Source organism: Notechis scutatus, chromosome 4 (genome assembly GCF_049901735.1).
Source record: "Notechis scutatus isolate UNSWTSFEM ecotype Mainland chromosome 4, rNotScu1.2, whole genome shotgun sequence".
Taxonomy (NCBI): Eukaryota; Metazoa; Chordata; class Lepidosauria; order Squamata; family Elapidae; genus Notechis; species Notechis scutatus.
The window spans coordinates 110,551,492-110,576,860 of NC_142012.1; the positions used below are offsets into that span (position 1 = coordinate 110,551,492).

The 25,369-nt window shown below is 33.5% G+C and overlaps 1 protein-coding gene across 3 annotated transcripts in view; it reads right to left on the bottom strand.

Moving 5' to 3' along the window:
• Nucleotides 1-289: 289 nt before the first annotated feature.
• Nucleotides 290-25,369, bottom strand: part of PLEKHA1 (pleckstrin homology domain containing A1) — a 46,884-nt gene continuing 21,804 nt past the window's right edge. Inside the window, exons 6-13 of one of the 3 annotated variants that reach the window (XM_026669389.2) lie at nt 23,809-23,940; nt 22,934-23,074; nt 20,916-20,984; nt 11,504-11,568; nt 8,722-8,785; nt 7,500-7,589; nt 6,553-6,593; nt 290-4,305 (exon numbers count right to left, since the gene is read on the bottom strand). In XM_026669389.2, coding sequence (XP_026525174.1) covers nt 4,092-4,305; nt 6,553-6,593; nt 7,500-7,589; nt 8,722-8,785; nt 11,504-11,568; nt 20,916-20,984; nt 22,934-23,074; nt 23,809-23,940 — 816 coding nt within the window. In that variant the 3' untranslated portion in view covers nt 290-4,091. Of the gene's footprint in view, nt 4,306-6,522; nt 6,594-7,499; nt 7,590-8,721; nt 8,786-11,503; nt 11,569-20,915; nt 20,985-22,933; nt 23,075-23,808; nt 23,941-25,369 lie in introns of all 3 variants that reach the window. The other 2 variants (XM_026669379.2, XM_026669371.2) reach the window with 2 other exon arrangements.

The window sequence follows — 25,369 nt, forward strand, 5'->3', positions numbered from 1 at the left end:
CTCTGACAGATCACACCAAAATGTCTTCAGCAATAGTTTTTTACAACCTAGTTTTTACCACTGAGGAATATTACCTCTTTAAAATGTTTCTGATAATAAGATTAATTGTATTAATGGAGCTACCGGTAGATTTTTTTAATGTTTGCTTTTTGATCAATTAAAAATATCACTTTTAAGATTTTTGGTGAATCTGAAGGGCAGAACAAAGTTTGCAAAAATAGTTTCATTCACTGAACAATTTGTCTTTTGAAGTACACTTAAATGTAGTACTCTGATAAGATTATTATAGTTCATTATTTATGTCAATTTATTAACAGGTGTGACATTTACAGAAAACACCACAGGTTCCAAATAAATTAACAATTTTCTTCAATTTTATATAAAAAGTACTGATAAATTAAAAGTCCTGACAATTTGCCAACCACAAGCATTTCCCACACTATTGAATTATCTAAGCAGTTTGATTTTAAAGGAATCCATAAGATTGCTGTTGTGATTACAATTCACTATTGAAAACTGGTAATATTCAAAGAATAAAAGGAACATGCAATGTAGAAATTGTACCAGAACCAGTAAACCTACCACAACATCAAGGTATGGCAATACAACAAACAATCCAACTCAGTTTCTTCCAGAAAATACTTATTGTGAAAAATAAAGACTCATACATTTGCTAAATCTGTTACAAGTTAAAATGTATTCTCCTGAATTAGACTGAACAGAACATCTACCTTAATTCACATGTAACTGAGAAGGCAAATAAAATGTAATTTACAAACATTGCTTGTAAATATTTAGCTTATAATTGAGAAATATAAAGGTACTGCTGTATCGGAGCAATCTGAAAGAACATCACAGAAATTTGGCATTCTACTATCTTTTTAGGCCTTGTCCTTTTTTATTTCAATTTTTAACATCTACAGATTTGATCCACATAACTTTTTATAAATGTAGTTAGTATATTTAACAATAGATGTATTCTTGAAAGGCAAGTTTTTCAGCAAATTTCCACAATCACAATAGCTGTGATCCAAACTGTTTATTGGATGGCAAACAGAATTGTAGCTAAGTGGGAACAACAGTGAAAATTCCCTATGAGACAAATTTAATGAAAAAGCTGGAAAGTGACTGATTCAGTTTGTGTCAGTGATATAAAATACCTATGTCTTTTGAGTTTATGTGCAAAAACAAAATAGGATGGCAAAAATGTTCTCTTTTACAAGTGCCAAATGATTCTTCTTGCAAATATAAAAGCCTGAGATCAAGATTTTGTGGGGAAGTTATATCTGGGGAAATTCATTTGGGAGCTAGAGACTATATACTTAAAGGTAGTTAAAAGGACCATAAATCAAACACTTAAGCATTAGCAAGGAGAAATGAAACGTAAATGATAATGTCATGTTTCAAAATGCAGGTCCACCCAGGCTCATGATTGTAGAAGAGTTGGGTGTACAAAATAGGATATATACATGGAAATAAACACATAATTGGACTTCTAGTATTACTCTATACACCCTCTTTTATACATATGGCACACGGAAAGCAGGTATGGGCCATTTACTCTCTCAGCCCAACCCACTTAAAGTTGTTATTGGGGAAAAGAGGAAGAGACAGGAGTATTAGGTATGTTCACCACCTTGAGTTACTTATAAAAGTAATAAAAGCAGGATAAAAATCTAATAAAAGAAGGAATGTGCTGGTCATTGCTTAACTCAATGGTTCTTAAACTGTTTGATTCAATTATTTCTCTTCCAAGTAATGTCACTATCCCCAGCCCCCCAAAAAATCCAGGCTGTTGTTTTACACAGACATCTTGGCATCTTCAGTCCCAAACTGGATCCTTGACTCACAAACATGCGGTTACAAATTGCTTCATTACTCTCAACTACCCACTTGGGGAAAATTACCTCTCCCCCAATACACACCCATTTAAGAACCACTGGTCTAACTGAAGTTCTCTAATAGGATAAAATAAAAGGTTTCTTGTTCCCATTGCTACTATAATTTATGCAAGCAAGTAACAAGTATTTTTAAAATTAGAGTATCTTTTAAAAGCTATGACAATATGTACAATCTAGTCAGCTTAGTAAAAATCTATATATCCTCCCTGAAATGGAGACAGTTGTAGAATCATCCCCTTTCTTTCTTTCTTTCTTTCTTTTTTTTTTAAAGATAGTAGTGGAAATTTGAAGGGAACAACACACTACTGCTCTTAACTTAATGGAACATCCCTTTCAACTAATTTGAAAATTTTGACTTTTGCTCCACTAAGACATAAGTCAAAAGAACGCCTAGTTCACTGGAATAGTGGAGGATTTTTTTGCTTAAATATCTCCATTCATGCTTTAGAATTTCTCAAGCATAACATACACAAAATATTATACAATGGAAAATATGAATTGCATAAAGAAGCAGCATGTGAAACTTTGGGCCTTTTGTTGATTAAACAGATTTTTTTCACTACCTGTCTATAAAATAGTGCATTCTCTTTTTGATCAATTATCCAGCATCAGCTTCTTAAGCCTATTATTGTCACTGAAACTGAACAAATTTCCAGTTTGAAAATCATTATGCACAGCTCAGATACCGGCATGCTGGAAACTGCATAAGCATTTCACCTTATACACATGCTGAACCATATCACACAAGGCTCAAAACCAGAAAAATAAATCTATTTAACCCCCAAACTTTTAACGTATCATGAAGAAAGAACCCACAGGCACTTTTAATAAATACAGTGCACAGAAGTTACAGGCCACAGTTGCATGATGGAATAATTCAGTACCAATTAATAGCATGAAGCAGAGTTTGTTCAGTCTTTTACTGACCAAATATAAAATGGGAACCAGTTACAACTCACTGAAGAGGGGAGGAGAGGGGAGATCACACAAGAGAAAACAAAATTTGGAACATTCGTTTTAAATAATTACTGCAAAGCCCATTATAAAATATTTCATTAAATCTTTTAAAGATTTAATAGTTTATGTTCCCTAGTTTTTTAAAAAATCTACATAATACCTTTATTTTGGTGGTCCATCAATATCCAAATGTGCAAAAGTTACAATTTACCTTTAGGAGTGCATCAAAAATAGGCTTAATATTCAAAATAGCTGTATTATGATAATGTAAATTTTACAGCACCAGTTTTCTGTAATTCTAAAGGATTTGGATTCTATGGAAGGGCAGTGATTTACAAAGCATTTATCAGAAGATCCAATTAAGTCAGCACATCTAGATTACTGTAAATAATCTGTGGGCCTTTCTTATAAGCTTTCTTTTCTCATAGAGATTCTCACTTATTGTACTTTAACAAATATTATATTTGTTATGAGCAGTTTTTGTGCCTTGAATACATAGATTGCTCAAATCTAAGCATTCATTGTAAGGAAAACATACCTCATTTTAGATACTGCAGCATGGTGTTTTTCTTAATTTCTTAACATGAAATATTCTTAACATGAAAAATCTCTTTGCATAGGAAAAGTGCATTACATTGCCTCTACTGTTACACTCGGCAGTCCTGACAATCAAAGAACACTGTATACATAGATGCCCAAAAAAACCTGTGCCAGTATTTTTAGAAAATAAGCCGATTTGGTTGACAATAGCCTGAATTACAAGATCATTAAGCTGTAAATTGGCTTTTAAAAAATAGCATTAAGGGTGTTTTTTTTCAGTTTTGCTAAACTGATGATGAAGAACAGCTGGTACCTTGCTTAAATAATTTTTAGATCAAGTATCATCTTTCGGCCCCTTCCTATGAAAAAGATTTGTCTTCAGGGTACAGAAAAAGCAAAAAGTCTGCTCTGATACACAGTGCAAGGCAGCATATAACTATTAAAACATACAAAATTTTGAATGTATGCATACACAAAGGTCAACATAAGCAACATTCTATGTTTTGTTCTTTCTATCTTTGGCTAAAAGTCTGAGAAAGGAAATTCAAGGACCAAAACAATTCTTAATTTTCCAGACTCTTCCCCATCATTACACATCACTAACTGGAAGGCTTGCATCATCCAGATCCACTGGATCAGGATCCTGTTCCTGAGTGCCATTTTTACTTTGAGGTTCCAATAGGCCTTGCAGAGTCACTTTGGAAGTTGAGTTTCTTGGAGGGACAGCCTGGATCTTGAAGCTCCCTGATTTGGCCGTGGTAAAAGATTCATGAAATCTTCGCTTCTCCAAGACAGGGGGTTTGCTGTTAAGGGTTTGGACCAAAGTGGGGCGGTGAGTGGTTGTGGAATGTGAGGTGGCTGCTGCTGTTTTTGCAGGACATTTGGATTCTGAACAGCTGGAATGCTCCTGTAAAGGAGAAATAATTATCTGATTAAGTTGGTCATTTACTCCATGTTAATTACTCAATTCAGACCTACATCACTGAAATAATGAAAAGGGAAATATGAAGCAAGGCATAAGAGCACAAAGCAAAAGCTTCTCCGATGCAGCACAATGTTAAGACTGTGAGCATACAGCATTGTGTAACAGCAAGCTAAAACAGCCAAGACAAATCCCTAAATCTAGCGTGAAAATCTTTTAATTCTGTCAGTGCAATTGCACTGAGTTATTGTGCCCAATGCTATCAATCTCCCAGCAGAACACATTTCCCCCTTACTTGCCACAAGCCCATTGTGAGCATAACACTGGCAGCATTTTGAAGAAACTGTCAATTTTGAGAATTTGCAAATAGGATTAAATACTTTTTGAAATCTAATCCTAAAAGAATTCCAAGAAACTAATCCCATAAATTCATGCAAGTGTATTCACTTGTAAAAAAGAAGTATAATTAAATTCTTAAAATTTTATGTGAATTAAATTTATCTTTTCGTTCATCTGTGCTTTATTCCTTAATTATTTGTTCTATTAAATCATAGTGATATCTGATTTTGCTGGTCAATATTTCCAAATATAATATAATATGTTATGTAGTTTGACTTTTTCTATATTGTACTCTACAATGGTAGCTGTTGCTTTGATGGTGAACTATTTATTTTATTCAGTATTTTTCATACTTATTAAATATGATCATACCATTATTGAGTTCTGCATTTTAATACTATGCTTAATGAAAACTTCAGAAGATAATTTCTACAATAAGAATATTGTCTAGATTGCTAGACTGCAAATATTGCCAATTAATCTGAAAACTGAGGAAAAAAATTCACAAAAAAATTCTGGAGAGTATTGAATAATATTCATCAATTAAAAGCAAAGTGCAAGGTATGCTGAAAATTGGCAACCACTATAACTTATCCTGTATTGGAACAATTGGGAATTTAATCTAAAATTACATCAGAATATGAAGCTTCTTAATAAAAGATAGTAAGACCGTAGCAGTCTACTTGTCTGTTCCAGAAATGTTATCCATTTCCTGCCAAATTTTGGAATTAGTTTCCAATCAACCTAAAGTGGAAGTTTCTGACCATCTGAAAATTTTAAAAGTTGCATTAGATGAACAAGCAAAGACTGGTTTAGGATAACATTTCAGAATGTTCTTCTAGTTTAAGTTAGAAATGAGCCTCATAACATGTTAATACTTCAATGAACAAAATATTCTCTTATTTTGAATGGTAGGCTTGGTATAAAATTTTCCATTTCTATTACACAAATCATTAGCTGGAGAATGTGCTGCTTAGCTAGATTCAGAATTAGCCTGGTCAACAGACTTTTATAATGTTGAGCTGATTATCAAGATAGAATAAACCGTGAACAGGTCTACAACGATTTATAAAATCATCTAAGTGGAGGAAGGTAAAGAAGAAAGTTGGTACTTTGTTTCAAAAGTGATCAGAAATAAATATTTTAACACAAAATGATTGTGTAAAGTAATTTTTAAATACAAATTTCTTTTCTAAAGTGAATACTATATAAACATTTCTATAACATTTTTAAATTGAACTCAAGCAAGATTTGTGCTGGAGCAGCATTTCAAATATTTCAATTTGTAGTTTTGTGATAAGACACAAATTTTGTGATTAGAATATAAAAGACTTAGATTCATTATTTTGATTAACCACAGATTAGTTAATCAAACTAATTTAAGCTATTACAATCCCTGCATCTTGACTAATGATCCCATGCATATATATTATAAAACCCATGCAGGTTGGTCAATTATGTTTTTCTTAGTGTGCATACTTTATGTGCACACATTTAACTATTAGGTTCCGAGAGGCTTTTATTTAGCTGTGTTTTAAAATGATTAAATTTAAATATGAACTCTCATGCAAATTAGGCCAAACATAGTTTCTGTCTCCATGTATTTGCTACTAGAGCTTTTCTTCTCAATGAAAGGAACAGAGATTTAGCAAGGGAATGTTTGCCATTCTGAAAAATAGATTTTATTTAGAAAGACCAAATTTAATAGCCAATGGAAAATGTTTCAGAAGTTAGTAATTTCATGGTGATAATGATCAACAGAAGAAACCACAAGATCAAGTTCATCATTTTATATAGTGTTAATAAATGTTTTGGATTTCAGCCCTCTGATGAAATGGCAGGTTTACATGAGAGCCCACATACGTGCTGCATTCACCAGTTCTTGATGTATACCTCTGTATACAAGGATTCGACAGCCTTCTGGCCTGCCGCATCTGGAACACAGTGCAAAGCTAAGATTAGAGTAACCTAAACTTGAGAAGAGGAAGGGAGGAAGAGAGGAAAGGAAAGAACTGCTGATAGCCACTAGTAGAGTTATCCCACCACAAAAATTAAAAACACACCAAAGACACAAAGGAGTACCCATTCCCAATAACCTTTCCATCAACTAGAATGCATTCCGTTCCCAGAGAGTTTTTAAACGATAGTAGCAATTGATTAGACTGTTTTAATCCATTTTTGCAAAAAAGGTGGATTGTTTTAATATCACCAGGCTGTATACAAGCTACAATAAACTTCTAGTATATTGACAGAAATAAAAAACAATATTGCTATAAATGAATGACTTAAAAAAACAATCACCATAGCACATTATAACAATTATATACTTAGTAGTATAAACATATGTTTGATTGAAAATATGCCATCTATGGAACAACTACATAATTACTGACACTTATTAACAGTTTGGCAATATTATTCTTGTAACACCAGCTGTTTAAAAAGGAAACCTAGAATCTTTTTAAATTACAAACTCTGTGCTAAGAGGACTGAAAATTAAAGGTTTCAAAGAATTCTATTCCAAGGTGCTTTAAATCAATTTAGGGATGTCTCAAGCACAAAATTCAGAAAAAAGATCATATAAATTCACACATTTCATTTTGGTCCAATTAAGAGAGCACAGATTAACATCTAAATATTAAAATAATACAGAAAGACAGAAATAGTTGTTGTTTTTTTAAAAAAGATTAGCATTGAGTCAAAAACGTAACAGTCTATGCAAGTTGTAATGCATGCAAATGTGTTACCCCAGATCTAGGAAAAAGGTTGACTGATAAAAAGAGTATGTGCAATACTGATTATTGCTAAAGTATCATCATTTAAGTTGTTTAAAAACATACGGAAGCTGCTGATCTTCCAGGTCCCCGTTGGGCTACTATTGCACCAGAAATGGCTTTAATCCAACTATGCATGTCTTCTGGGCTATCGGCCTAAAATAAGAGTAATATAAAACTTTTGTGGAATTTCAGTTTTAGATTTAAAAGTATTTTACCTATACAACATAAGAATATGTCAAATATTTTCCTCATGAACAGATTTAAAGCATTTAATCTAGACTGATCCTCATGAAAAAGATTTACTACAATAGTGTATTTAAAGCACAGTTCATGACATCGCGGCCACTATTTTGGAAATAGTTATATAAAGCCATTTTCTACTTCCTGTAAAGAAAAATCCTGGCAGGTGACCATAGCTATTTTCAGATATTTTTCAATGAATAAGGATATGAAAAGCCCATTAATAATTATTACAACTTCCTTGTTACCAACCTAACTACTGAAGAGGATTCATCAGTATGTTATTTAACCTCAATATGCACTGAAATTATGTGAATAATTTATAATGTTCTAAAAAAGGAACAAAAAAGGAAATTGAAGACTTAACTGGGAAAAAGAAAAAAAGTTTAGAAAAGTCAAGTAAGTATAACAAAAAGGGTAACACTGCCACGCATTTAAAAAAGTCTCAGAAAATCTCAGAAACAAACCATTGTAATAATGAGGCATCACCATAGTACACAGAACAACTAAAACCCTCCAAAACCCTCCATCTTAAGTAAACCAAGAGACCCAGTAGTCCAAGAGGGGAAAAAAGGAAAAAAAAAACAGGAGTCATCTATACATGCAGTGTAAGGACTGCAAAGATTAACTGAGCCCATTTATAAACAATAACTACAAGCAGGAAGATATGTAAACTTCTTAAACTTACAATACATCGGCTTGACTCAACCATAGTTTCAACTGGGAAACTGTGAACATCCTAGATCAAGCTAAATCCAAAAATGCTGGGGAATTCTTGGTTGCTTGGCATTGAGACATATCAGCCATCAATAGACACATAAATCACAATTTCACACCATCCAAACACCTACTATGGTAAATGCTCTCAAACTTCACTAATTACACTCCACTCTACTAATTCTCTGCAAATTGGGAAGCCCTAGTTCATGCTCTTTTTAGTTGCAAAATTAAATTAGTTGTGGTTAATATACGTATATTCAAATGTATATTTGAAAGCAAATGGAAATTTGTTACCTTACATAAAATGCACAAATAGAAGACTTACTTGTACATAAAATGTTCGAGAAGTTGTTACAATTTCAAAAAGATTGTCTCTCATCATAATATCACTGAAAAACATACAAAAATGTAAACATATGCATTGTTAAAATCAAATTCTAGCTCATGTATCTGATACAGAAAAATGCATTCTATACAGTTTTAAAATATCTACTTTGAAAGTAATTAAATTACATGGAGGTAGTCCTCATTTAATTATCACTATTAAGACCAGCAACTTTAAACAAAGCAATCACTAAATGAAAGTGCAGGTGTGCTTATGGTCTTGTTTCAGCTTCTCTTTGCTTTAGGACCTGCAAAGATCATAAATACAAAATCTGATCACCAACATTGTAACTATAAATAGTTGTTAAATGAGGACCACCTGCACTATATGGATAATCAGTTGTTATGCTTGATTAGTGGACATTTTTGCCACTTGTTAAGCAAATTATTTTAGTTGTTAAGTGAATCACATATTGTTAACTGAATCCAGTTTCCCCCATTAACTTTGCTTGTTAGAGTTGGCTGGAAAGGTCACAAATGACGGTCGCATGGCTCCAGGACACTGCAATCATCATAAATACATGCTGGTTGCCAAGAGCCCCCCCCCCCAACCAGCTTTGTTTTTGCTGGCAGAGGGCTATCAGAACAAACTAAAAATAAAACAAAAGGAGAAATATTTCCCCTTTTGCATTTGAGCATGCAAGAAGGGACAGGAAAGGAAAAAGGGAAAGAGAAAAGACAAAGAAAAAGGGAAGATGGGAAGAGAGCAAGGAAGGAAAAATAAGGAAAGAGGGGAAGGAAGAAGAAAGAATGAAGAGGGAAGTAAAAAGAAGAAAAGGGAGGGAGGGAGGGAGGCAGATTATAACGAGAGTGTGGAAGGGTATCAGGGAAGTCCCGCCTTAGCACTTGGCCACAACAGTTGCCCCCGACATGACTCTCCTGTCACGCCCACCATGGCCATGCCCACTCCTGCCCACACCCACTTATGGACACACATACCCTGGCCACACACGCCAGCTCTCCAAGGTGAAATACAGCCCTCAATGAAATCGAGTTTGACACCCATTACATGTAGATTATTATCACCTTTTTGGCACAACCTCCTTAAGGATGATAATCGGACAAAGACAAAGCTAAGACATACACCTGTACTTCCTGATTTATATACTGTCTTCTTCTTTCAAAATTTAAGGCAAATATGTCCACTGCTGAATCTTACCTAAGCATACTTCTCAAATTAAACAAGGCAAACATGGGATTAAAAAATACATAAAAGATGTCCTAAGAAACTTCATAATGCCATAAAAGAATCACCTGGTAACTTAATGAACTGCATGCTTTGATGTATTATTTGTGTTTGTAGCTAGGAAATCTTTAGGAAATAGTTTATTTAGCCCAGATTGATTTTTCATTCTTTTACAAAGGCATTATTTGAAATATCCTGAACAATAATGCAATCAACCCTTCCAAAATAATATATCTGATATATTCCCCTACTTTCATCCATCCTTCTACCCAAGTGCCTTATATAAGCAATGCCCTGATCAGTGGTGGGATTCAATTTTTTTTTACTATCGGTTCTGTGGGCATGGCTTGGTGGGCATGGCAGGGGAAGGATATTGCAAAATCTCCATTCAGAGGTGGTATTTGCCAGTTCTCCAAACTACTCAAAATTTCTACTACTGGTTCTCTAGAACTGGTCAGAACCTGCTGAATACCACCTCTGGTCCTGATGAATGAGACTTCTGGCCATTTAGTCTAGCAGACTATTGTCTCTGCAACCAACCAACAGCACAAAGAAACACACTACTCTCCCAGCTGATGGCTTTCAGAAGCAGTCAAACTGCTATCAAAGCTAATACTAGCAATAGCAATAGCACTTAGACTTATATTTATTTATTGAATTTATATTGCCGCCTTTATAATGCTTTACAGCCCTCTCTAAGCAGTTTACAGAGTCAGCATATTGTTCCCAACAATTTTATCCACCTCAGAAGGATGGAAGGCTGAGTCAACCTTCAGCCTGGTGAGATTCGATCTGCCAAATTACAGGCAGCTGGCTGCAGCAAAAGTAGCTTGCAGTACTACACTCTTAACCACTGCGCCACCGAGGTTCTTATTATTAATACACATTCGTCCCCCTGACTTTCATGAATTGCTCCAACATCTTATTTAAAACCAGCATAGCATCCTTGCCACCTTATATATCATTTTATATCTGCTCACATCGAGTGCATTTGCCCTTTTGATACTTACGTCATTAATTTGCAGTGACCCCTTTGAGCTCTTGGTAGTCTTTTACTATTCTGAAAAATTTAATATCAGCAGCAAATTTGGCTCCTCGACTAATTAGACTTAATTCCAGACAATTTTAAAAGTGTTAAAAAGCATCAGTCCTTTCAAGTCATGTTCAAGGTGACTACTTCTCTGCAGTTTTTTTTGAAAGCACTCCTTGGAAATGAGTTGATTTTGTCTTTTGATTTTTTTTAAAACCTGCACAATCTAATCAGAAGCCCTGCAATTCCTACACTGTCTCCATCCAAGCACTAATCGGGATTAATCCTGTTTTATTTCAACCACAGCTTGGTGGTTCCACCTTCCTAAAGTTTCATTATAACATTCAAATAACTACATTTGTCTGTTAAAGATATCCTATGTTTAAATAATTTGACTTTATAACTTGATCATAAAGCAAATGAAATGTATTAAATTAAGATGAGAAACAGCATGACCAGGGTTTCTTATTCCAATTACATATGATTTGATACCTTTACAATTCTCACCTTTGTTTACATTCTTGGACTTTATGAACTTCTTTCAGTGGTATAATCCGAAGAGGCTCCTTATCCTAAAAAATTAGCATCAATAAAAGGTTAAAATTTTAGCAAGTAAATACCAAAAATATACATTGTACAAACCTGTTTTCAAGGGGGGAAAGCCAAATATAAAATTTATTGACAAAATAAAAGCTAAATGGACAAAAGGATAAAAGCATACACTACATTTTCTGCATGAGTTTGGTTAACAGAAATAACCCAGATTCTTCCATTCCAGGCTGATTCCCTAGAAAAAGGAGGATCCCAGAAAGAATTCAGTTAGCTAATTAATATGTTAACAAAAGGAGCCTGAGCAGTTCATTTCAGTATTCCACAATTAACATTCTGTAAAAATAATACAGGTAATCCTCATTTAGTGATTGCAATTGGGGACCAGCAACTTAATTTTAAACAAAACATTTCTTAAGTTAAAAAAAAGTGACAATTGTGCTTATGATTTTACTTCAGCTTGACTCCAAATAGATAAGCCCAAATGGCAAGAAAGATTTCCGGAACTCAATTCATAAGAAACTGTGTAAAAGACTGAATCTTATAGCCCTTTTTCTCCACTACTCTGGCCTTTGGAATGTTCACCCTGGTGCTGGATAATTAGCAAGACAACAATGTTTCTTAATGTTTTCCCTGCCATCCCAAAGGCACCCAGTGTTCTTTTCTTTATCAAGCTGCCTCTTCCCTTAGGAGCTGGAAATCCTCCCTCCTGAAATCCCAAGCAGCATTTTTTTAACCCGACATTTAATGAGACATTCATGCATGGCCAGCAACGGGGCTCCCAAGACCTTCTCTACCCACCTGAGGCAACCGATGCCCCTTACCTATGCTGCCTCCCTGCTAAAAGAGCTAAAACTCTAGCTTAGATTTTGGCTCCCCTCTGATCTCCAGATGGTTGAACGAGCTGCCTGCCAAAGAATGTCAAATCTCTTTCCTGCACATTACTCCAACCTGAAGTTCAGGTCCTGTTCTTGCACCTCTGCACAAAGGGGCAGAGGGAACAACTTTAGTGGGGTGCAAGAACAGAATTCTGATCTTCAGGATCTGAGCTCTGTTTCTATACCCCACCAGAGGAGTTCAGTTCCCCTCGACAGGCAACCCTTTTGGTCAGGTCCTAGAAACCTCCTCTTGAGGAGTCCTCTTACCAGATGGAGGCAGCAGCTTATAAACTTCCTCCCAGCTTCCCCATTGACTTTCTGGGAAGACAGCAAAGATTGCAAACGGCAATCACATCAAAGGGTGCTTCACAACCTATCATAAGTATGAACATGACTATAGGGGAAGGGGCATGGTGCTACATGTTACAACAGACCGAAGTGTTTTACAAGCCATCAAGCACCTTTTCCAAGGCCATTGCAACTTCAAACCAATGTTAAACAATGGGTGGCTAAGTCCAGGAGTACCTACATGTGTAGTGAAAAACTGATTAGGGTGTAGTCGATTTCAGGCAGTAGTTGAATGGCAGGGAGCATTCTAACCAACTAATTAAGGTCACAAAGAGCAGAACTTGTGGCTTGCAATTTTTAGGGATATGCTGCACTCTGAAAGAAAGCAGCTCAGGAAAAGGTTACTTTTTTAGGCAATCTCTCCCCTTTGATAGTGGGGACGGGGACAAAGAGGTCAAAATTACTTTTTTATTAGCATCACAACTACAAATCAGTGTTGTCTATGGCAGTCACTAAACAATATATCATGATTACCAAGTGCTATTACACTATAATGTTCTTCTTCCTTTTCTTATTATTTTATAGATAATATAGTAATGTTTTATTGGAAATTACTTACATTCACCAAAATTAGATGCCTGCTATTGCAAAGTTTTGCTTACATTAAAAGGCCTTTTAAAATGATCTAGTTATACCGGTAGTACACATATTAAAAACATATTGTGGCACTCAAATGTAATAAAATAATATCCCAAGGAGCTTGTTAAATACAGTAATCTAATTCAGCCATAAAATTAAACTAGGTTGATTGATAATTGCTTGAGTACTTGCATGTTCCCTTTCACTTCAATAATCTTTTCTTTCTTTATTATGTACAAAACTGAAATGTAATTAAGCACAACTAAGTTTCAAAGCAGGACTGGGAGACCTGCTGCTGACTGTAGCTTTAAACAGTCAGAACCAGCAATGAAGAACACTACAAATATCATTTCAGATACACCTTCAGGATCAATAAGTTCCCACTTTCACTGTAGAGAAAAAAACTAGAATTGTAAACCTTATCCATATAGAATAGCAATAACACAATTTTATAATTTATTTGGCTTGAGGAGCGGCTTACACACATAGTTTCTGTTTCTTCCCAACCACGGAGAGAAGATGGAATTTATGAGCTTAATAATAGCTTAAGGACATACAATTACATCCCACTGGTCACTTTAAAGTAACAGGGCAATCTATAATTTTAAAGGACAAATGTTATTTAAATGTTCAGGCACTATAAAATATAAACATTGTGATTTTTGGAGAGATACTCTTGTGCCTAACAGCTACAGATTTCAGAAAGATCTGAGCACATAATTTTCAAATGTGCCAGAGAATTCCAATCTGTATGGAGCTCCCGAGGGATGTCTCAGATAGGCAAAAATTACATAATTTCTGAAGATGAACAAAGCCTTCAGTCAAGCTGACCAAGATGTTTTCTTGACATAAATAGCAGCCTTTTTCAGGGTGGTTGTAAGAATTTCTTGGTAATTTTCCATCTAAGTATTAAGCAGGACTAACCCTACTTAACTTTTCAGTTAAATGTTGTGGTCAGACAAGTTGGCTGGGCCTGCTGAATTTCTGAACCCAGTCATCTATGTGGTGTCACCATATGATCTCCCAGCCCTAAGTAACCTCTCTTCAAAATGTGCCATCCCTTGACATCAAGACTTTGTCCTGAAGTATTTTAGAGGAAAAGAGGCATATTCGAAACAGAATAAAAATGGGCTTAGTTTGTGATAAATATATTTTAATTACAGTAATTATTATACATACTCGAACAGAAAATATATAAATAACCATGTTGAGTGATGAATGGACATGGTTTTGATGTATATTAATGTATTCAGGTTCTGTTCTAATGTTAATTCTTGTGTAAGCAGTAAGTGTTTCATGATTTCTGAAAACTTTACAACACTAAAAAAGAACACATGATCATATTTGAAAACATTGTAATACGTGATAGAATAAAAAACTGCATAAATGTATTCATTTTTACATAGTTTCCTTTCATGTAATATGGTTCATAAGATATGTATTGATCTTTTTCTCAAACTGGCAAACAATCATCTTTCAAAACCTTTTCTGGGCGCCATCATGTGGTTGCTGTAAGAATTTGGTATAGAAAAAAATATCACTAGATAAAATATTAGAATCAGAGGAAAAATTTATAACCAAAATGTATAATTATCTTTTAAAATTTGATAGAGAAGACGAGGTAGTGAAACCAACTATGATAACCTGGATGAAAATTTTTGGATACAGCATACAATTAGAAGATTGGGAAAGATTATGGACTAAAAAATATAAATTAACATTGACAGCCTCATATAAAGAAAATTTATATAAAATGTTTTATCGTTGGCATCTAGCACCGGCGAGATTGGCTAAAATTTATCCAAACTTAAAATTAGAGTGTTGGAAATATAAAAAGAAACCCAGTACATTCTTTCACGTGTGGTGGACCTGCCCAAAAGCGAAAGAATTCTGGAATAAGATACAGATCTGGTACAGGATATAACAAGTTTAAAGATAGTACCCAAACCTGAAATGTTTTTATTAGGGATAACCAAAAGAGAATATTCAAAACAGAATGAATGTCTAATGATACACATCTTAACAACAGCTAGGATACGATATGCTCAAACCTGGAAATTAGATAGTACACCCACAGATGACATGAGTATAAAAAAAGTAATGGATTGCACAGAAATGAACAAATTCACAATGGAATTGCAGGAGATGGAAGATAAAGAATTCTATATGGCCTGGGAAAAATGGTATGTCTGGTTAGAAAATAGAAAGAAAATATAAAGCAAAAGTAGAAGCTTTAAAGAATAATTGTAAATAGTGTGTGTATGTGTTGAGGTAATTCCCCGTTAGGAGAATGAGCGCATACAGGGAGACGTATTTGAGAGGAGTGTTTGAATAATACACATATAGCACACAGATACACTGTACAGTAAATGTAGGTTTTTACTTCCAGAAACGTTAAGCAAAGTCCAAAATAGGCAGTCCAAAGTCATTCACAGGTAAAATCAGTCAGTTTTCATCCAGGGATAATCCAAATATCAAATTCCAGTGTCAAAAACAGTTCAGTATCAGACTTACATTAAATCCATGAATATCAGTCAATTAGGAAAAATGGAGGAACGTCAATACTTTCCAACAGAAGGAAACAGAGATACACTCTCTTCTAAGACTCAGACTAAGACTAAGACAACCCAGGTTTCTGGTTCCATCTTATGGCCATTTGAGTAACCACATCCAATTGCAGTTTTTAGCATGCTCTTAAAGAGACAGTATTAAAATGTCTATCCTGGTTTATATATTTCTAACCCAAATACCTGTTAGGTGACTTATATTCCTAACATTCTCCCCTTTTGGGTGAGACAATATATACAACCTTACATTCTAAGTCCATAATCTTCACAGCTAGTCTTATGCTTTATAGAGCCTTGGGCCTTTGTAAAATGATCTGCTATATTGTTTTCTGACATACAGTATTCTAGCTTAATCATCTTACTTTGCACACATTGTCTCACATTTAAATATCTTAAATCTATGTGTTTCGTTCTTGCTTTAACAATATTTGAAGCCATCTGTATTGCTGGTTGGTTATCTTCGTAAACAACAATAGGATCTTCTACATCAATTCCCATATCAATTAATAATTGCTTATACAAAACTAAATCTGTACATAATAAAGATAAACATGAGAATTCAGCCTCCATTGTTGACAGATGTTTCTGTCTAATAGATCTCCATCCAATCAATGCTTTTCCAATAATACAGCAGTACCCAATGTAGATTTTCGTGTATTTATGTCTGTAGCAAAACTTGCATCAGCATATGCAGTTAAATTCAGTTCATCTTTTGGCTCCAGATACAATGCATAATGCATTGTTTGTTTCAGATATCTTAACACACATTTAGCAGCTTGCCAGTGCCTTTCAGTTGGCTCAGCGTTAAATCTCGCTAATTGATTAACACAGTATGCAATATCTGGCCTTGACCAATTACTGAGACAAGATAAACTACCAATCAAGGACTGATAAATGTTCTTATCAAAAATAGGATTTTGAACATCACTATGGCTAAACTTCTGACTCATTGGTGTCTTATCCGGCTTACAAAGTTCCATTTTAAAACTTTTTAGTAATTTTAATTTTATCTGCCTGTGAGATCTTGTATCCTCCCCTAGTTCTATCTATCTTTAAACCAAGATATTGTTTGGTTTCTCCTAACTGTTTTATCTTAAATTTATTTTCCAATAGTGAAATTATCTCAGTAGCTTCTTGTTCAGTTTTGGTGATTAATGCTATGTCATCAGTAAATAATAGCAATAATGAAATTATACCATTAGTTTCCTTTTTAAACAAACATGGATCAGCCATACCAGCTACAAAGCCTATCTTAGTTAATTCTTTAACTATACATTGGTTCCACTCATATCCTGATTGCTTTAAGCCATAAAGACTCTTTTTCAATTTCCAGCAATCAGTTGTATTACCATCTTTGATAGCTAAAGGTTTCTTTAAATATATAGTGTGTTGCAATGGTGCATGAAGATATGCTGTCTCTACATCCAAATGATTTACAATGTATTTCTCCTTAGCTGCCCACACTAATGCTGCCCTTAATGTGGTATGTATGTATAGGAGAATGGTATAACTGTTGTCACAAATAACTGCAAAAAATGTATATAGAACTTGTTTTTAAAGGTGAAAATGTAATAAACTTTATTAAAAAAAACTGACATTTACTCTCGATGTATTTATACTTCCTTAAATATTTTTAATTAGTTTTCAAAAATAATGCTTATCAACCTAACATAAGCTTTTGCCTGTTAAAAATGTTTTAAACACACTATATGTAGATAAAGAACAAATTAAAATGTTACCATTAGTTTATTTCTTTCAATAGTGAGTGTATATATGCAGTACTTGATATTTGCAGAATATTTTTCCCACATGGAAAGATATGCAAATTGCTTTGCATGATCCCATCTATATCCAGGCATAATCCCAGCTGAATAACCTTTCAGGTTCATTTTAAAAAATGAAGCTATGGAATGGGCAGTGAAATCAATGAAGAAAGTAACAATAGCATTTTCAGGGAAAGTCCAATGTCAGAAACATGTTTAATTTAATGTATTTGATTTAAATAAAATTTTACAGAGTCTTACAATTTTTTCCAAAGAACAGTGCAAAAGGCTTGAGGGCAGAGCAGTGCAGTCCATGATTTGCCCACTATGTCCTTACAGTTTTCAGCAGAAAGTGTTAGCATGCTTGTGCAGATGGGGGTACCCTTATCCATTATAATAGTAACAATAATAAAATGCCAAAATAAAGCCAGAATTATATTTTACTAACATGGAATTGCCCATATATTCTATAGTTAGATCTCTTGTTAGATCCGCAGATTGTACCCCTGCTGAAGCACAAATGTCACGACGCATTAATGCATAAAGACAAAAGATAGGGAAACTTCAAGGAATCGGCTGTAACAACACCACCCCACAACAGAAGCAGAGAGACACAATTTGATCCACCTTGATAATATGGTGCTGGATATTCTCTTACCAATGGTGGATGAGACACAATCTGAATCATGAAACCCCCTTTCTGAGATGCTCCTTAATTATTAGCCAACTTAGGCCATTCTTCCACCTTCAGGTGACAAAATGAAGGTTGAATTATGTTCCCCCTTGATAGAAAGAAAGGGTCAATTGTAAGATTACTGAATCAGAGCTCCAACCCTGCTGAAAAACCATTAGGTTCTGAGAACCTATGAGTAGACATCAGTGAAGTGTCCCCTTCAAAAAATTTATGAGTTTATTCTTGTTGAAAAAACATAATAAATATATTTAACAAAAAAAGGTGATGCAACCATGGAGGAATAACCAGGAATACTCTGCAATGCCTAAAAGGCACGCTCCTTCTTGAAACTCTCAGATTCCCTCACTGTCATTTCTTCAGGCAAACTATCTGGCACTATTGAATAATATTCATATGCTCAGGCAGAAAACTTTGCCACCTGTTAGACTTCCCTATCCCACATGGTTCTGATACTGTAGACATTTTTTTGTTATCATGCTGGATTCTTCTCACCCTAATTATCTAAACGGAGGGTAGGGTGATTAAGAATAATTTTAAAAGTCTATTTTAAAAAGTGTCAATTTTTCACCATGGTTTGAACCATGTTTCAAAGGAGAACTGTGAAGCAGTGGTCCTTTTTCCCTTGTAAGAACAATTATGCAAAGCTAATATGCAAACTCTTAGCCACTGGAGATAATAGGAAGACCAACCTACATGACAATACTATCTACATTGAAAAAAACTGATTATTTCTCATCTAAAGCAGAGGTTCCCAACCCACGAACCGTGGGGCTGGCACCACGCCATGGCATGCCAGAAACTGGGCTGCACTAACAAGTGAAGCCCCATCCTCGGAATGCAGGCAGCACACGAAACCACGCCCCTGCAGAAAAACCTTTCCCCTCGGAACTGGTCCCTGGTGCCCAAAAGGTTGGGCACCTCTGATCTAGGGTATTTATTCTTTCTCAAGAAATCTTCTAAAAATAGAAACACTAGTCTACAAATAATTATTAGAGCTTTTATTGCTACTTATGTCTTTTGAAAATAAAGCTGATCAAGGCCAAGTAAAGCTCAAACACAAACTAAAAGGACAAAACAGCAACAATTAAAAAAACCCAGCCATGTCAACAAGTATACATTTTTCACGCTTAACTTTACAAACTGTCATCATCAATAGTCACAAATAAATTATGTTTGGGAATTTTTTTCTATTTAAAATAGAAAAATTAATAATACAATATATCGAATATGCAAGAATAATTACAAGGCATGAATGAATCAAAAAGTATATAATTCTCTGTTCAGTTATAAATCAATATGACACACAACATTGTTTAGAAAGTATATTAAAATATATTATTAATACCAAAAATCAGCTTTTTTCTTATTTGAAAATGTTTTAAATTAACAAGAGTGATTGTCTATAGTACTAAAAAACTAGAGATAAAGGGAGTGGCATTTTTCTAATATTCTAATGTATTGTCTTTTAAAACTACCTTCCTCTTTTTTTTTTTTAAGAAAAAAACCCCCACCACTATAAACCATCCTTATTATTTCTGGTTCCATTATCTCTGGTGGGTACATATAGATCAGGATTTATTATCTGCTGTAAAGGATTTCTTATAGCTACTGCTTTTGATGTGTTTCTGTTTGGAGGAGAACTTCGTTTTGAAGTTTGTTTGGTTTTTTTATATATACATGTGCAATATAAGGGACAGGCTTCTAGATATGGAGATACATAAAATGTTATGTTCACCACCTGATAATGATTCAGGACAGATATGGGCAAACATTAACACACACCTAAGAATCCTTCTGTTGTTTGGGGAATAGGCAGAAAGTATACCGTTCAGAGAAGGAGCATTTAAAAAGCAAATGAAAAGAAATAAAAGGATAAAGGATAAATTGGGCTCTAAAATGTAAGTAATCCAGTTGTTGAATTTTCTGTAACTTAATATCTGTCTCTTTTAGTATATCTTTCTGACTTTATTTTCTCAAAGTTGCTCATTCTATGTTTTAATTATCCATTGGCACCCTTGAAATAATGAAGAGTATCTGTACAATGCAATTCTAAAAATTGGCATTATGTTCAAACTAGGATAGATAAGTATAACAACTGCTTTTAATTATTCATCTTTAATTCAAAATGAAATCAATGTGCATAACAGAAAAAGAAATAAAGTGCATACATTATCTCTGTGTGTTTAATTATTAAGAATTCATGTTTTTCCCCATTTATATTTTAGAAATATGACTAATTCACTACTAAATACTTATTCAGAGCACAAGGTTGTGTATGGAAAGTGATAATCCTATTATTAATTCCACATTAAAACTGTCAGAAGTATCATTATATTGGAATCTAACCATTGATCCATTCACTATACATTAGAATGTCCACCAATTAAAGGCAATGGATACAAAACACGTTCTGAATTCTGTTTCTAAAAACTGGTTTTTCTATCAAAATAATGGAAACAAAGCAATTATGCATTAACACATTTAATCAAAATATTTCTTCTGAATTTTTGCTTAATCAGATAGATATAAATGGATACCTACCAGTTCTGATTTAAAATAGCCAATTGAGTTTTCATCAAGCTGGAAATACCTTCTTTTCCAGTTCTTCATCTATGTATACAAACAAAAATGTAATAAATATATTTTAAAGAAATATGTTATTTTTTATTTATTCATTATTTATTCACACAATTTTAGGCTTTCTATCAAGACTATATGTTGCTTTTCCCATATTCATATTCTGTGCATTATTCAGATCTAGTTCCTTAAATCAGAAATATTTTTATGATTCAACATGAATATAAGCGAGGATGTTCCCATTGGGTTCAGAAACTGCATAAGTTTATGGTATTCATTAGATGAAAATGGTTCTAATTGGGCAGGAAAAGCTTATTGTGCAATATAGAACAAGAGGAACCAGAAAAAAGATAGCAATTCATTCTTTAGTTGATTGCAAGATTCATCCTTTACAACTTGCCCTCCTCCACAAGAGGAAAACCAAAACAAATTGTTTGCTGAATCAACACCCAAATTCCCCAGCCAGTATGGCCGTTGTTAAGAATCCAAAGAGTGGAATGCTACAGAGTACCCAAGATTGGGGAACAGTGGCTGATCAGTTCAGTGCTCGGACAAGAAAGACATCTTCCTATTCAGTAACAGAGATAAACAGTAACTAGACTTCCGCAGCAGCTAATACTTTCTTAGGCTCCAATTTGGCATCAAATAGAAGTAAAATTGAGGACTGCTTTATATTACAGGTACTCCTCAACTTATGGCTACAATTGTGCCCAAAATTTATGATGTTAAGTGAGAAATTTGTTAAGTGAGTTTAACCCCATTATACAACTTTTCTTGCCACAATTGTTAAGTGAATCATCGAAGTTGTTGCATTAGTAATACGGTTGTTAAGTGAATCTGGCTTCCCCATTGACTCTGCTTGTCAGAAGGTTGTAAAGGGGGAACACATGACCCCAGGACACTGCAACTGTCATAAAGTTGAACCAGTTGTCAAGAATTCAAATGTAAATCATGTAACTATGGGGGATGCTGAAAAATGGCCATAAGCTACTTTTTTCAGTGTCGTTGTAACTTTGAAAGGTCAGTAAAAGAACTGTTCTAAGTCGAGGACTACTTGTATAATATTGTCAACATACTTAACATGGTAAAGTTTCCATATAGGGATTATATTATATTATATATATTATATAATTATATTATATTATATTAATTATATTATATTATATTATATTATATTATATTATATTATATTATATTATATTATATTAATTATAATATATTAATTATATTATATTATATTATATTATATTATAATTATATTATATTATATTATATTATATTATATTATATTATATATTATATTATATTATATTATATTATATTATATTATATTATATTATATTATATTATATTATATTATATTATATTATATTATATTATATTATAATATTATTATATTATATTATATTATATTATATTATATTATATTATATTATATTATATTATATTATATGCTGTACACTATGCAGCTCCACATTTGGATAGTGGTGATAATATGCTGACAATATGTATTAAAAAAAATCATTATAGAGATAATTTCAAGTGGATTATCTATGGTCCTATTCTCACATCCAGTACATATTACAATAAGCAGTCCTATTATCAAAATAGATTATTCACATGCCTGAAGAAATAGAATGTGAGTTGAATCAATGCAAAAATATCAGAAATACCTGAAACAAAGCCTTGAATTTGAAAAGGCCTTGGCCTTGAATTTTTTTTAAAAAAATATTAATTGTGGGTAAACAACTCAGTTGAAATAATTCTAAGAACCTTTCTTCAAGAACAGTTACCAAAACACATGTAGCTAATAGTAGTGAATAGTGTCTTAATTATTTTTCTTTTCTGAACCTTTTGCCTCCAACAAACATTCTTTCTTTAGTGTTTTGGGGAAACTTTTCTGCAAGGGTTAAAAAAACACCTTTGCATTATTTATTGTATAATGTATTTTATTAACCTCAAAAGGTACTCTATCTGCTTACCACTGCTCCCTGTTTAACACAATAACCTGCTTTGATAACGGGATTGTCTGGAGGATACTTAGTAGTAAAGTATGGAAGATGGCTTTGGGACCGTTTCAAGTAGCTTTTATCAGTTTCACCAGATTCATTTCTCTCTTCTTTCTAGAAAAAGTAAACAAGATAATTTAGAATAAAGAAAAAAAAGTTGGTTTTGCTTCGATATCTAGAGAGAATTGGATTTATACAGCTATGATCCTTTCATCGATGTTTCACATCAAATAAATGGTATAAAAATTTATTTTCACTAGATAAATGTAAATTGAAAAGCAAACCAAACATTTTAAAGATACTGGAGACAAAGTTCCTTGTTTTGTTCTGGAATTACATCCTTGGTACTCCCTAAATATAGAGCTCAACTATTTCATGTTGCTTGGAGGCATAATCATAAAATTTAATAAATAACCTTCAAAAACTGCTTTTTAAATGCTAACTTATCAAACGAGTTTTAAGTGAGCTTTATGAATTCCATAAAGACCCAGAAAATAATATAGCTACAAATCGAAGAATCTCATGTGCAACCACAGATATACAGTAGGTTTCACATTGACTAGAAGAGCCGAAGAACAAGTTCAATTCAGTCAGCTTCCTCCTTTCACTGAAGGCAGCATATTATAAGCTAAAGGAGTTGGCAAATACGGGCAAACTAAAACTTTCCATCTAAGAACTACTTTTATTTTTTCTTCTAATATGAAAATGAAGAGGCATTTTAACTACTGCAAAAATCTAGCAATGATGTATCTTGACAATTTTTCCCTTTTCAGATTCAGCTGGTTCTACACATCAATAGGAAGGACAATATCCCAATATATCTATTATCTTGCACCTGGTATTATTACCTGAGTAGGAGTGATTATGGGAACACCTCCAACAATTTCTGTTCTGTAAGACATTTGTTTTCTTATTCCCAAATTTTCAGAATGACGCAATGCATTATCAGTATGACACAATGAGTCAGCCTGCTTTGGTACCTGAAAATAGAACATTATAAAAATACCAAACTGAAATGTATCTTCTAAATCAGGCTGTCTTAGAATTTGACTATTCTTGTCTATTTTTAATTATTCACAAGTGAGAGAAATGAGGCAAATGTTCATCATTTCCTGTATCCCTTTTGGATCTCTTTCTTAAGACATGGTTAAATTCTTTACTTACCTATCTTTTAAACGTTGCTTTAAAAAATCTTTGTTCATAGCTAAACATTTTAATAGTTTCCTGTGAGGTTCTTTAATAACTTAGCTAAGCTGTAAAGTCTTAGATCTTCTCCTATTGATTATTTTTAAGATTTCATTCTTTTACTAGGATGAGGCAGACTTTCAGAATTTTTTTTAATGGTGCAGAAATATGATGCAAAACAATAGCGAAAAAAGTTACATTGTATGTTTTTCCATCATTTACTAAAATCAATATTCATGCAAGAAATTATTCCACATTGTTTTAAAATATTTTTTTACGGTTTCTATTACTCTTTTTGTTTAGGGTGCTCAACAACAACAAATGCAGAGGTTTTTTTTTTTAATAAATTCTAAAACAAAATCATATTTACTTCTCATAGAGCTTAAAATTTTCTAACTTCATTGAGTGAGGTATAGATGCAGCTGTTGTAGCATATGATATCAAGATATTTTTAAAAAATCAGAATTCCTTTGTAGCAACAAGCATGATAAGCATCACTTCTCTTCCAAGTGAAAGAACTTCCAATCAAAACTGTTTTCATCTGATTGATCAAATGTTTTCTAAAATGCTGAGCATTGATATCTAAGATTGATTTTGTCATAGGAGCCGTGGTGGTGCAGTGGTTAGAATGCAGTATATTGCAGGCTAATTCTGCCAACTGCCAGCAGTTCGATTGTCACTGGTTAAAGGTTGACAGACTTCCATCCGAGCTTGGTAAAATGAGGACCCAGATTGTTGGGGCAATATGCTGACTCTGTAAACTGCTTAGAGAGGGCTGTAAAGCACTGTGCAGTATACAAGTAAGTGTAAGTGCTATTGATAATTATCAAGAAGTTTTTAAGTATCATTTGCTTTCATATATTCTGATTTGCAGGTCCACATGATAACACTATAGAATCTGATGTACCATTTCCATCACTTACTAAGATCCCAGCATGGTAACTAATACATAAAGGAGTTCATCAAATTCCTAATCCGGATCTCAACATGATATCTTAATGAATTTCCTTAGTTCTACCTTCCTTATTGTAAGAACCCATGTCCTACTCTGCTTTATAATTGTACTATTTTTTCCAATCTAATGGAATGTCAACAGGTTAACTCCATCTGATTCTGTCAGCAGGATAACTCTCCCAAAACAAAACAGAATGAGACTAAATTTCAGAATACTGTTAATTCCTCCATTCCTAAACCTTCCTCCTGGTAGGTCATGAGATTCAGGAT